At 39.9% G+C, this 13,330-nt stretch overlaps 1 protein-coding gene across 1 annotated transcript; it reads right to left on the bottom strand.

Moving 5' to 3' along the window:
- Positions 1-1,325: 1,325 nt before the first annotated feature.
- On the bottom strand, positions 1,326-8,931 carry LYG2 (lysozyme g2). The gene is made up of 5 exons (XM_020992955.1): positions 8,889-8,931; positions 7,726-7,866; positions 5,346-5,542; positions 3,456-3,594; positions 1,326-1,444 (listed from the first exon to the last, which is right to left on the bottom strand). The coding sequence occupies exons 1-5, from the start codon at positions 8,929-8,931 to the stop codon at positions 1,326-1,328; spliced, it is 639 nt and encodes a 212-aa protein (XP_020848614.1).
- Positions 8,932-13,330: the final 4,399 nt, after the last annotated feature.

The raw sequence follows: 13,330 nt of genomic DNA on the forward strand, positions 1-13,330 counted from the left end.
TGTGCCCCCTAGCTGCCCCCTTGGAGGAATCTTAATGGAACTATTAATAGGACTTTAAACAGGATGGCTAAAATCTCAGAGCAATTCAGTTGTCCAGTGCAGATCAAGTTGACTGTTTCCCTAGGTCCTTGGAAAAAACCCCGTCATTATCTCTACACCTCTTTCTGGGGGTGATAAAAGAGAGAGGTAATGCATTTCTAGAGTAGTTCATCTTGGTGTTCAGAACACAGCCCTGCACATTTGCAAAGGTGGGATCTATATGTCAAATATACTCCCTATCACTGCATTGCATGGATAGTACTTTTAATGGAGGAGATTACATTGCTGGAGAAATAAAAGGAAGCCAAGGGTACCAATAGAGGACATGGGTTACTACTATAGAAATACTGATTATCAGGCATATAGAGGCAAACCCCAATCAGGTGAAAGCCCTGTTGGAGTGAGTACATTACTTTAGATTAGCTTTTGGAGAGACATTTGGGGACCAAGAAAAGGGAGTCAGGACTGAAATATTGAAACGAGGATTGAGCAATGAACTTCAAGGTCATTTTGCAGTGTACTTAGCCCTCCAATTTAACAGGTCTGATGGACATAGTTGACCAGTTGAATGATATACCATAATCTCACAGGATAGGTCAAGCATGTAACACAAAGGTTTGGAATTCCTCGTGTGTGTATGTGTTGTGGGGGGAATAATTTTTGGCACAGTATAGAAATACTGCCTGTGCAATGCGAGGTCATATGCAACAAACAAACATCCTAGAACTGATAGAGGAATGTCACTGATACTAGTATGGAGCTAAGGGTGATCAATTCCAGCAAGACTGGGGCCTAGATGGGAGACAGCATTGATGAACATTGCCAGGAGGGGTAGAATCAAGGTTTCCAATACCCAGGATGCTGCTACTTGTGACTTGGTCAGATTTTGTATTCAACTTGGGAAGCAGAGCTTCTTAATTTTTTTGTGTGTCCTGGACTTCTTTGGCAGTCTGGTGAAACTTAATACTACTGTGATTTATTGCCTTTATTCATAATTAAGGAAATGCTTAATTTCAGTTAGAGATTAGTGGAAATAAAGATATAATTTTTTCCATCCATGTTAATGGACCCGAAGAAATCTCTCCATTGTTGGGAGCCGGTGGGTACAGGTTAAGAACCTCTAATTTGGGGTATTAGTATGCTCTGCTTCCTGGGAACAATTTTCTTATAGGGAAATTTAGTAATTAATTTATTCAAACAATTGGTCGGTGTGTGTTTATGGAATAACACGTTCTCACTTATCCCTTCTCCCTAAATGGTGACCTATTTGTCCAGCCTCCTCAAACTTAGAAGCCATGTCTCTTATAAAATTTGCATCGGGCAAGAATATCGTTGATGTAGTCATTTTCTACATCATTAGGGGTTACAATGTCATCAATCCCTGATTTGTAGGCAAAGAGACCACCTGAAATAGAACACAAAAGCATTAGAACTAAATGAGGAATTTCAGCCAGAAGTAGGACAGGAAAATGCTATGATGCCAGATCACTGTTCTAACTTTTTCCCAAAAAGGGGACTCCTTTCTTTTTCTCCCCTTCTAAAAAATACAGGATGACCTTCAGGTCACTTGGAAAATGTTGGCTTGTCCTCTTGAATAGTCTAGCTCTGATCAGAAATAGCCTCTCCGCCCCCAGTTCATCTCCACTGTGAGCATCTTTCAAAATGTTTGTTCTTATCCCATAGATATTCACAATTGCTGAGAGTGGTTTTTGCATCAAGGGATCTAAATTGAACGTCAGCAAGCCTTATTACTTAAAAATATTTGCTACGTCCGTGCTTGACCAAACCTTGTCCCTTTAGGAGCTTTTCATTTTGGTGACAGTAGTTATCCACTCATGAACTTTTGTCTACTGAGTCTCAGAATGTCAGAGTTGAAAGAGATCTCAGGGAGCAATTAATCCAATCTGTAGGTGAATAAGAATCTCCACTATAATATTACCATGTTAAGTGGTCATTCAGTCTTTTTGCTTGAAGACTTCCAGTGAGGATTATGGAGGCCAATTCCATTTTTGGTCAACTCTAATTGTTAATAGTTAGTATTTATATAGCACTTTAGGGTTTGCAAATATTATCTCATTTGAAATAGTTATTATTCTCCCCATTTTGTGGATGAGGAAACTGAGGCAGACAGAGGTTGAATGACTTTCTCAGGGTCCTATCATAAGTGTGTGAATCTGGATTTGAACTCAGGACTTACTGACTCTAGATCCACCATTCTATCCACTTCACCACCTTAGCTGCCTCTAGGAAGTTTTCCCCTGATATCAAGCCTAAATTTGTCTCTATGCAGTTTCTACCCATCCTACCCTTTTGTATGTCTCCTCCTAACTGAAGCCAAAGTCTTCTCTTCAGCTGAAGAAATACCTCCAGTTCCTTTAAGCCATCTTTATATAAAATGGTTTCAAGGACCTTCAGCATCCTGGTTGCCCTCCTCTGTATACACTCCAGTTTGTTAATGCCCTTCCTAAAATATGGAGCTCAGAAGAAAATACCTTAAGTGAGGGAGGCCATACTGCCACTTATCACCATTTTATGCCAGAGTTTTAGAAGCTTTGAAATCATAGTTAAGAAATCAAATGGACCTCATATGAAAGTGTCTTGTCCTGAAACTAGAATTTCCCTGGGGGGAAAGAAGCCTCACTGCATTTTCAACTTTTTCAGAGTTGAGGCTTTCACAAATCTCATTATCTCATCATCAAATCAAGCTTTGACTGATACCACCTCGCTCAGCCTCCTCTCCTATCTGATTGGAGGGCTGGGGGGCCATGTACCCAACTCTTCCTAAAAGCTTCCTTTATAAAGGGCAGAAACTTCTATTTCTCCCATTTTCTTGCCTTCTTTTGTATGTCTCCTTCCAATAGATTATAAGCTCTTTGAGGGCAGGGACTGTTTTTATTAATTGTATCCCTAGCACTTAGCACAGTGCCGGTCATGGGATAGGTGCTTAATAAATGATTATTGGATATTGGCTTTTTAAGTTTACAGCTAGAAAGGCACTTAGAGACCATTTAGTCCAAACTCCTAAATGTATAAAGGAAACAGGCCTAGAGACGTGCCCAAGGTCACTCAGGGGCTAAGTAGCAAAGGTGGAATTTAAACCTAAGTCAAAGACTCCAAATCCAAGCCCCAACCCCCACCCCTAATCTCAACATGCTTTCTCACCACCTCTTTTCCAACACATTGGATAGGGCCTGTGGTTTGGCTAGTGAGACACTAAACCACAGAATTCCTTAAAAGTCTACAGTTTGATAGATAATTAAATTGAATAAGTCTCAGGTACACAAATCCTTATTTACCAATGTCATTTCACCTAAATAACTTTGGTGTGGCCAATCTTTCTGCAGCAAGTCAAAGATAATGTTCAGGTCAGAAGTAATTTTATTCATTGCTCATTTCAACAAATAAACTGGACTCACCTTTCAGGTGTTGACTCATGGTCCAGGTTGGGAATTTTCTCTGGATTGCCTTAATTTTGTCAGTTAGGATCTTTACAGCCTGTGTAAGGTGCTCTTGACTGTCCCAGGCTCCAGTGGGGTGATAAGTGTGTTTATCAAGCTAAAACAATAAAATAACAAGGTCAGAATCCCTAGGAGAAAATGTAGTTTTTTTCTGTTGTCCTTGCCCTTCCAAAATTCATTTTTTATTTCTCAGATTTTGAGTTTTCTTTTTTATTTACCCACAAAGGGTTATTTCTCAAGGTTTTTTTTTTTCCTTCAGTGAGAAGAAAGGTAATGTGTTAAAATGAGTACTGGATTTGGGGGCAGAAGACTTGGGACATGTCTCAGCTCCACCACTTACCAGCTGTCACCATGGGTAATTCATTTAATCTCTCTCAGCTTTAGTTTCCTTATCTTTAAAATGGGAATAAATATTTCAGAACAAGTAGAATAATATACAAATCATTTTATAAACTATAAAGCATTATATAAATGGAAGGCATGAATTTTTAAAAATTGTGTGTGTGGGGGAATGAGTACTAAAGAGCTCCAGTGAGAAAAAAATAATAAGATGACATTATTCAAAAGCCAGCTGGCTACTCAAAGGCCAGGTCTTCACAGTAAAAGCAAGATATTGCTTTTAAACAGTTATTCTAAAAATAATAGCTTGTACTTGTGATAGCTTCTCTACAGAATAGGACCAACATTCATACTTCTATAATGAGGTGCTTTCCTCACAATAACCCTAGGTACCGAGAAAACTGAGGCTCAGAGAAGGTAAACTAGCTCAAGTTCACATAGCTAGTTAGGGTAAAATGTCAATTATCCGGTTATGTATAGTCTAACTATGGAGTTCTTTACTGCACAGAGTTAAGGCAATTATCTAGATAATTCAAAACCCCCTACCTTCTTCCACAATAACTTATTGAATTGATTAGGAGTAAGGAATATTACTTACTTAGCCAGTATTTTGGTCCAAAGTGGTAAAAATGTGCTTTCTTTTTCAGTTATGCTATAGAGAACACTCTCTATGAATATAATTATTTTCTTAAAATTAAAGAGGCAGGGCAGCCATTTGGCACAGTGGATAGAGCACAGGCCCTGGAGTCAGAAGGGCCTGAGTTCAAATCTGGTCTCAGACCAGAAACTTGATACTTACTAGTTGTGTGACCCTGGGCAAGTCACTTAATCCTAATTGCCTCACAAAAAAAAAATTAAATTAAATAGGCAAAATCTGCATTTAGAGGTTCTTTTATAACTTTCCCCATTTGAGACATAGCATGCAGACAGCCTGCAAGTCACAAAGAGCTGAGTTCTAGCCCAGCCTCTGACACATCCTGGCTGGGTCACCCTAGCTAGGCCTGTCACTTCTCAGTGCCCCAGACAACTCTCCAAGGCTATAAATTGCAGAGTGGGAGCCAACTGACATTTGTAGAGGGCATTTCCTTAGAAGTTCCCTCTACCAGTGAGATCACAGAGCTGATCCAAATAATAACTATGCTGTAATTCACTTGTTCCTCATTCATCCAGCTACTTCATTCTTATAAGATGTCTTAGAATTGCCAGTGAAAGACAGGCCCTAAAGAAAGCAGCAAAGATGTTTAGCAGAAACCATTCAGCATTTTAGTAAATGTCCCATTAGATGAGGAAACTAAAGGCCAGGGATGAAGTGACTTGTCCAAAGTTGTACAGGTAGCAAATTGAAGTGCTGAGATTTGAACTGAGGTCTTTTGAATCAAATCCAGCCCTCTCTCCTCTGTACCACTTTCCCCCATTACAGGGCTGTTCAAGGGTTTCTGGTTTTGCTGACATTTTGGTGGAAAGGAGAACATCATTGCTGAACCTCAGGTGTTGCTTCTTGAGAGTTACCTGCATCAGACCAAATTTAAGTCCCTGATGGTCCCAGCCATCTCGGAGCACAGACCCAGCATGCGTCTCTCTGGAGATAATTCCAGCAATCAAAGCAGGATCCACACATTGTTTCTGTCCAACATCTTTGATTATTGTTTGATATTTCTTCATAGGCACCAAATCCATCTCAGCAAACATTTCTGAGCCACGGATCCCTACAGTAGAAATAGAAATAGCTATACTTTCTCTACTTCCTCAATTAGTTTTCTTTATTCTTAAAAATGACTGGGAATTAAAAAAAAATCTATAAGACTAGAGGTCATTTGAATCAATTACCCTACCCCATTTAAAGCACCTAACAAGATGCTCTAGCCTTGATACATTTATCTGAAAAAAAAACCACCTATATTTAATCAATCAATCACAGATCATTAACTTTGTATGAAAAGTCCTTAATCAATCTGGAAGGAGCGAAAGCTGTTAGATGAAATTTTCGAAATAACGCAACACAGGAAGCATATTGGAATTGGTTGAGGGGACTTAGACATACGCTGTGAGGCTTGGACAAATGTATTTCTGTACTGGACAGCTTGTTGTTAGAAGCAGTTCCATCCAAGCCCCTGAGAGGGAATTATTTGAGAGTTGAGGGGGGAGGGGAAGGAGAAAACTTCTGTCTCCTTTCCCCACTCGACCAGAGGATGATCTTGTGAATTCGAAAGGTAGAAAGATTTTTTAATGTATCCATGGGCATCCTAGCAGTGTCCCTAGAGCAGTAGTGACTGACATCAGCATCTGCATTGGGAGCTGAGGACAGTTTAGATAACATTGAATAAAGGGGCACAAGGGGCACTTTTAGGACTCTACAGGGAACCCAGCAGAAAGCTGTACCATACCTATGTGCTATACCCACGAGGGCTTTGTGAATGGGAGAAAAGGACTTAGCAGAAGCTGTGAGTTACCCCTTCACCACATGTTCTTTCTAAGCTGAAGTACACATTCCCCAGGACTCTGTGTGTACTTGTAGAAGAGTGTCTGGGGGGTTGTTTGTACCAACTCTTCTTACTAAGCTGCTTTGGAAAATAATCTTTTCTAAAAGCTAATTAATTTTGCTGATTAATTATTATCAACTTGTAGTCAATGGGAGGTGCACACCAGTGGAGACTCATGACTAATGGAATTAGAGAAACTATTCCTGATTATGCAGGATTACCCTTGAAACCATGAAGGTAGCTCCCAGGGACCCAGCTGGTTCCTGTGAACATAGCTTGTGCTACCCCATCTTTTAAGAAAGTATGGGGGCTCGCTATCACTTATTTTTACCTTCTGTTGAGTTTTGTTTTGTCTTTCTGATGGTTCCTCCTATTGGTTTTAATTTTTACTTACAACTTCACTAATGTGAAAATGTTTAATAGGAATGTAAGTGTAAAGCCTATATCAGATTGTGCGCCGTTTGGGGGAGGGTGGTGGGGAGGAAGGGGGAGAAAAATTTTAAACTCAAAAGCATATGGAAGTGATTGTTGATAAATCAAAACAAATTAATAAAACTTATAAAAAAAAGTATGGGGGCAACTAGGTGGAGCAGTGCATAGAGCTCCAGCCTCAGAGTCAGGAGAACCTGAGTTCAAATCTGGCCTCAGACACTTGACACTTACTAGCTGTGTGAGACCCTGGGCAAGTCCCAATTGCCTTTCCAAAAAGCATAAAAATAAAAAAGTAAGACAGCCATAGGCAATCCAACAGTGCTTGTCACTAAGGAAGCCAAAAATTCTACACCTTCTACCCTAAGCCACATTCAGAACCATAGAATAGTAAAGCAGATTGGGACCTTAGAGATTAGCTGGTTTGTCCCTCTGACTTTACAGAGAGATTCATGGACTAGTTCAAGGTCAAACAGTAGCCTCAGAAAACCCATATTTCCTGACTCTAAATTCAGCGTCCTTCTAACTGTACTACACTGACTTCCAATTTCCAGGAAGCTTTCCTTAGAAAGTTATTTCCTAGCTCATCTCCCTCCTGCCCAACCTCCCTCACAAAGAGAGAAATCTCTAAATTTCAGAATTGACGTTTCAGAGACAAAGGAGATTGTAATTACATTAAGCTAGCATAGTGGAATGAGTCCTGGCCCGGAATACAGAAGATTTGGGGCCTGGTGCCAATTTATCACTAAGTGGTTAAGGCAAATCATTTTACTTTACTGGGCCTCAGTTTCCTCATTGGTAAAATGAGAGGCTTAGTCTCTGTGGTTCCTTCCAGATCTGGATTCTATGATTTTATGATCTTAGTGGCCGTGAGATAAGCAGAGAGAGGTTGGAGAAGGATACAACAGAGGAAAAGATGTACAAAAATAAAAGCAACTTCTTTAAGTGAGAGTCCTAGAAGGGTATAAATGTGCACTTACCACAGTTGATCAATCTGTCTGTATCACAGGAGGCTCCAGGAGTGTCCATACTCATGATATCACCATAGCAACCATGGTACAGACGAGGCTGGAAGTGGGGATTCACGGGGGGAGGATATGGATAAGTGCCCTCAGAAGTAACTGAAAAGCAAAAGCCTATTTTAGACCAAGACTGTGAGAAAACGTGACGTGGGTTGTCATTTTGAATATTATTAAACCTGTAAACTATGAATAGCACCAGACCTTTTCTTTACCTTGTTAGATATTTATTCTTTCAATAATTCAAATATTTATTGAGTACCTTCACTATACACACTAGGCATAGTAAGATTGCATTCTAATGTTAAGGGAATGTCAAAAGGTCTAGCTTATATGATACTTAGGGCAATTTAGGGGAAGTAAGGAAGCATTCTGAGATGAAACTGAAAAGGTAGAAAGATTGGAGCCAATCTTTCAAGGCCCTGTATCCGAAAAAGAGTATAAACTTAAATTTTTAGGCAATTAGTATAGTAGAGCATTAGGCTTGGAGTCAGGAAGATCTGCAAAAAAAAAATTCATGTTAAATTGTCTTTACATGTAATTGGGAAAAAAATAAAATACTATTCAAAATTTTTAAAAATGTGCCTCATTTCCATCTCCAGTCAATGATCTCTGTACTAAGGAGAAGTGGTTCACCATCATTAACTGAAAGGCTTTCCATATGCACTATATGTTCATGAATCTCAAGGTATTATTATTAATCCTCATGATGAATAATTATATGTAACAGTCTATTTGTTCCAAAGGACGTCTCTTATACCCAGCCTATAATCTTCTGTCCCATAGAGTGAGTTATAACCAGGGCTTGAGGAAGAGCCGAGACCAAATGTTTGTGCACCCTAGGCAAGAACTGGAAATTGCATACCCTGTGTGTGACTGGAGACCCAAAGCTTTGAACCTTCCCTGTGCTATCTATATCCTGATTTATCATGAAACACAGTGAGTCAAGGAGAGTGAGGTTTTCTGGCATCAAATATATGTACATAGTAACTCACTTCTACTTCAATATTTTCATTAAAACATAGAAAAAAATAAATTATACTTTTGAAGTTACTATTGTGCAATGTGGGGGCAATAATAAACAGTGTGTAACACACATAGACACACACATGCATGCAACTCACCAATGAGGACAGCAAGGCCCAAAAAAATGACAGGAGCTAACATGCTAATGGATCTTATCTTGTAGGACGTAGAATGATTTTTGAAATAAAGCTGTTTAAAAAGAAAACATAGAAACTTCAGTAGAGAAAATGAAAAAGTCAACACAACTCACTTCAGTGCCTTGCCTAAATCTGTACCACAAAAAATTCCTAGGAGCCATCATGGGACATGATCTGATGGTTGTACAGAACCATAGGGTTTTAAGGCAAAGAAATCTAACTCCCCTTGTTCTCTTCAATGTGTGATTCCAGACAGATTTGCAGAAACCAGGGCCCAGAGAAATGAACCAATTTGCTATGGGTTTATTGTTGAGAATTTTTTTCAGTCGTGTCCTACTCTCTGTGACCCCATTTGGGGTTTTCTTGGCAGACATACTGAAGTAGTTTGCAATTTCTTCTCCAGCTCATTTTACAGATAAGGAAACTGAGGCACCAGGGTTAAGTGACTTGCCTAGGATCACACAGCTACTAAGTGTCTGAGGCCAGATTTGAACTCAGGAAATCTCCATGATTCTAAGCCCAGTGCTTTATCCATTGCTCCACCTAGGAGCCCTTACTATAGGTCACACAGAGAGTTAGTGGAAAAGCTAAGATTAGAATCCAAATCTTTTTCCTTTCTAATCCAGTGTTTTTTCCTACACCATTCTAGTCCCTTTCCTCAATGCAAACTCCAAACTTAGTTCTATTTCATTCATTTTACATCCCCACATGTGGGCACACACAAAGTAGGCAGGCAGGTGTGCAAACACAGTGCTTTCTTCTCTCCTTTTATATGACAATTCAATTTAACAAATATTTTTTAAGCATTGCCTACATGCAAGAAGAGGAAATGTGATGTATAGTCTCTGGAGATGGGCTTGGAGTCCAGAAGATCTGAGTTCAAGTTTCACCTCTGACACATGCTGACCCGGCTGGGTGGCCCTGGCCAAGTGACTTAACCTCTCAGTGCCCCCAGACAACCCCCTAAAACTGTAAGTTTCATCAGCGGAGGGAATTTCCAAGCCAGGGAATTTCCCATGCTGATAAAATCATAGGTCCAGTTCCCCCACTCCAAGTCCCCCCCACACAAAAAAATGCAAATCACAATTATTTAGGAATGAAACAGGGAGAACTTCTAATGGCCCAGGATTGTACTGTATGCAGCCTTACCAAGCTAGGCTTAGTTCTTGCCACTCTTAGTTCCCTCATTATTTCTGCATATGACCCTGATTTAAATGATCAAAGACAGAAGAGATGCCTTCCTTCCCTTCCTCCCCACTAGCCTGTTTTGGTCTTTAAAGAGAGAACAGTTTCCTTCCCTTTTCAAAACACACGTTCCTCTTGCTCAGGATGCGTCAGGGCTGGACAGAGAGTTTTCTTCAGATTTCCTCTACCTCTACCTCTGTCCTACAACACCGATTCAGCAGCAGTATCCTTCATGAGTCAACAGTTGGTTTTCCATCATGCACAAACCTGAGGGCTGCTCCCAGGGAATATTCCAAAACTGACATAGGGGACTCACCTGTCTCCAGTCGCCCTTGTCCTGAAACACCCATCTCCTGAAGGAGCTTTATTTATGGCTTGAACCCTTATATATTAATTTGATGACCTCATTAGGCCTGATTATTATGATGCTTTGAACTTAGGTAGCCCCTTTAATAGGAGGATATGAAAGAGTTTTCTAAACTTCAATTAATTAATTACTATAATAACTACCCCTTCCAGGAGACACTGGAGGGCCTTATTTGGGAATTTCTAATATTGTAATCAGACAGACATCTCCTAAATCTGTGTCCAAGAAACTAATAATAAACAAATAAACAGGAAATGCTCAGATTGGTAGTCCGGAAATGGGACAAGAGGGGTTTCATCTTCTTTGTTCTCCATTATTAAGATGTCACATCATGGCCGTACACGCACTTGTTCATTTGGGTCCCAGTATACATACTGATGACTTGTTCTGTGAGAGAATTATATGGGTAAGCACTAGGAAGAGTAGGTTTCTAGTCTGCCAATGTACTGGGGGAAATGAGCTGGAGGGAGAAGGTTGGGATGAGTTTGAGAAGAGAGACAAGTTTCTTTCTTCACTGTTGATAACTAGGATAATGGAAATTAAGCTGTGGGCAGCCCCAAATAGAAGAGACATGAAATCATAGATTTTGAGCAAGAAGAGACCTTGTAAGACATCAAGTGAAATTGCTTCATTTTACAGGCAAGGAAACTATGGGACAGAGGTTAAATGATTTGCTGAGGATTGGACAGCTAATAAGTGTCAAGGATTGGGGTTAAAGCCGGGTCTTCCTGACTTCCAAGTCCAATGTTCTATGTGCTAACTACACACTTCTTACCATTGGCAGAAAAGAACAGCTGCCCAAAGGGAGGAAAAAAATCAGACAAGGGGTATATTGATACCTACCATGGGGAAGAGAAGATTCTGTACCTCAGCACAGATCCCCAGCATACCCACTTACCCAGTGAGTGGACAATAAGGAGCAAAAGGTGGGGCAGGAAGGACAAATGCACTGAGTCTAAAAAAGACCCCAGGCTGCCAAATAAAAGGAAACTACAGTTCCTGGAAGGCTCTAAACACATCAGACTGACAAGAATTGCTGTTCCCAGCATTGGTTTATGTTCTGGCCAGAAGTGAACCTGGATGCTGAAGAGCTACAACTCTAAGGCCCTCTAAGGCTCTGTCCTTCTCTTCCCTTTCCTCCCCTCCTGTCATTCAAATCTATTTCTTTCAGTGGGCAGGGATAATCCTAGCCAATAGGATGGTTCCCAAGGTGGCTAACAGGGAGGTGATTCATGTGATCATTTGGAAGTCTAGGACTTTGGTGTATGTTAACACAAAAGGGACACACAACTACTACCCCCTTCCACCATCACCACGGACACCATGATTGTCACCATTAAGAGCAGTCAAAGCTACTCATTAATCAGGGTTTTATAGCACTCGGAGCTGGAAGGGAGTTCATAGATCTAGGCCAGAGGTTCCCAAACTTATTTGGCCTACTGCGCCCTTTAAAAAAAAAATTACTCAGTGGCCCGCTGGAATTCTGCTTTCTTTAACCCTTTAACTTTTTTTTTTTAATTTGCATCATTTCAAAAAAATATAAATTTTTTAATGACGCACTTTAAATTTAATAAATTATTGTAAATCTGTGGGTTTTTTCCTGTATTGAAATTTTGATGACACAATATTGTGTCATATTGTAATATAGTATTACGATATAGTATCATATTGTAAACAAGTCATTGCACGTACGTCTTCCTACCGATGCATGCTGGACTTCTGACAATGCACAACACACTTATCTGCCCACACTTGCCTGTTAAGGCCTGTTGGTAGACTTAACCCTAATCATTTATAACTTGCATTTTATGTGTTTATTCAGAAAATAATGTAATCACTATGACTTTAATTCTTACATGACAGATGAAACATGTACAAATGGTTTTTCCAAATTTTTTTGTCTTCTCTTAATTTCCTTATGCTTACACTACCCCATTATTTTTATTAAATGCCCCCCAATTTCACCTGAGGCTACTACCACCCACCTGAATCATTCCAGCATCCTCCCAGGTGGCAGTATAGCCCACTTTGGGAACCTATGATTCTAGAGCTAAGCCAACACCTTCGTTTTGCAGATGAGGAAACTCTGGAAGCCCAGAAAGGGGAAATGATTTGCCTAAGGCCACACAGATAAGTAAGTAGTAGAACCAGGGTTCAAATTCTCAACTCCAAAGCCTGTATTCTTTTTAACTACAACACGCTTCCTTCAAGTCCAATTACATAGGATATGACAAGCTGAGAACAGCCTGCAGATCAGTATGGGATCTATCACCAATGACTTGTTCATTTGATAGTAGTACTATGTTCTGCATGTCCAAGCCCAGTTAAAAACAAATGGGGGCTCTTTTAAATTTAATTTAATTTTTATTTTTAGCTTAATAATCACCAAATTAAATTAGCATTTCCATTGTAGAAGAGGAGAAAATTTTACTTGAAGCTATGAATCTCTGTTACATATGGGTTGCTTTTCTTCCTAAGTATGTAATAAATTCAAAATGTAACTTTAAAAGCTACCCTGCTTATTTGTGAGTCCTTCTGTTCTTCTGTTTTATTCTCCATGGTGGGGGAGGGGTGTAGGTAGAGGTAAGAGGCTAGACCATCTGTACTCTCCCTTCTATTATCTTTCCCTACAATGAAAAAAAAAAAGAAAAGAAAAAGAAATCCTTGTAACAAATATACATAGTCAAGCAAAGCAAATCCCTGGGGCAGCTAGGTGGTGCAGTGGATAGAGCATTGGCCCTGAAGTCAGGAGGACCTGAGTTCAAATCCAGTCTCAGACCAAACACTTTACACTAGCTGTGTGGCCCTGGGTAAGTCACTTAACCCCAATTGCCTAAAAAAAAAATTTTTT

Source organism: Phascolarctos cinereus, unplaced genomic scaffold (assembly GCF_003287225.1).
Source record: "Phascolarctos cinereus isolate Bilbo 61053 unplaced genomic scaffold, phaCin_HiC Scaffold_726;HRSCAF=1367, whole genome shotgun sequence".
Taxonomy (NCBI): domain Eukaryota; kingdom Metazoa; phylum Chordata; class Mammalia; order Diprotodontia; family Phascolarctidae; genus Phascolarctos; species Phascolarctos cinereus.

Bases quoted from the DNA above. Each gene is read 5' to 3' on its own strand.
- LYG2 (XM_020992955.1), bottom strand. From the start codon at position 8,931: ATGTTAGCTCCTGTCATTTTTTTGGGCCTTGCTGTCCTCATTG. The intron at 7,867-8,888 runs GTGAGTTGCATG...TTTGCTTTTCAG, and splicing joins GGGCCTTGCTGTCCTCATTG to TTACTTCTGAGGGCACTTAT. The intron at 5,543-7,725 runs GTAAGTGCACAT...TTTCTACTGTAG, and splicing joins AGACAGATTGATCAACTGTG to GGATCCGTGGCTCAGAAATG.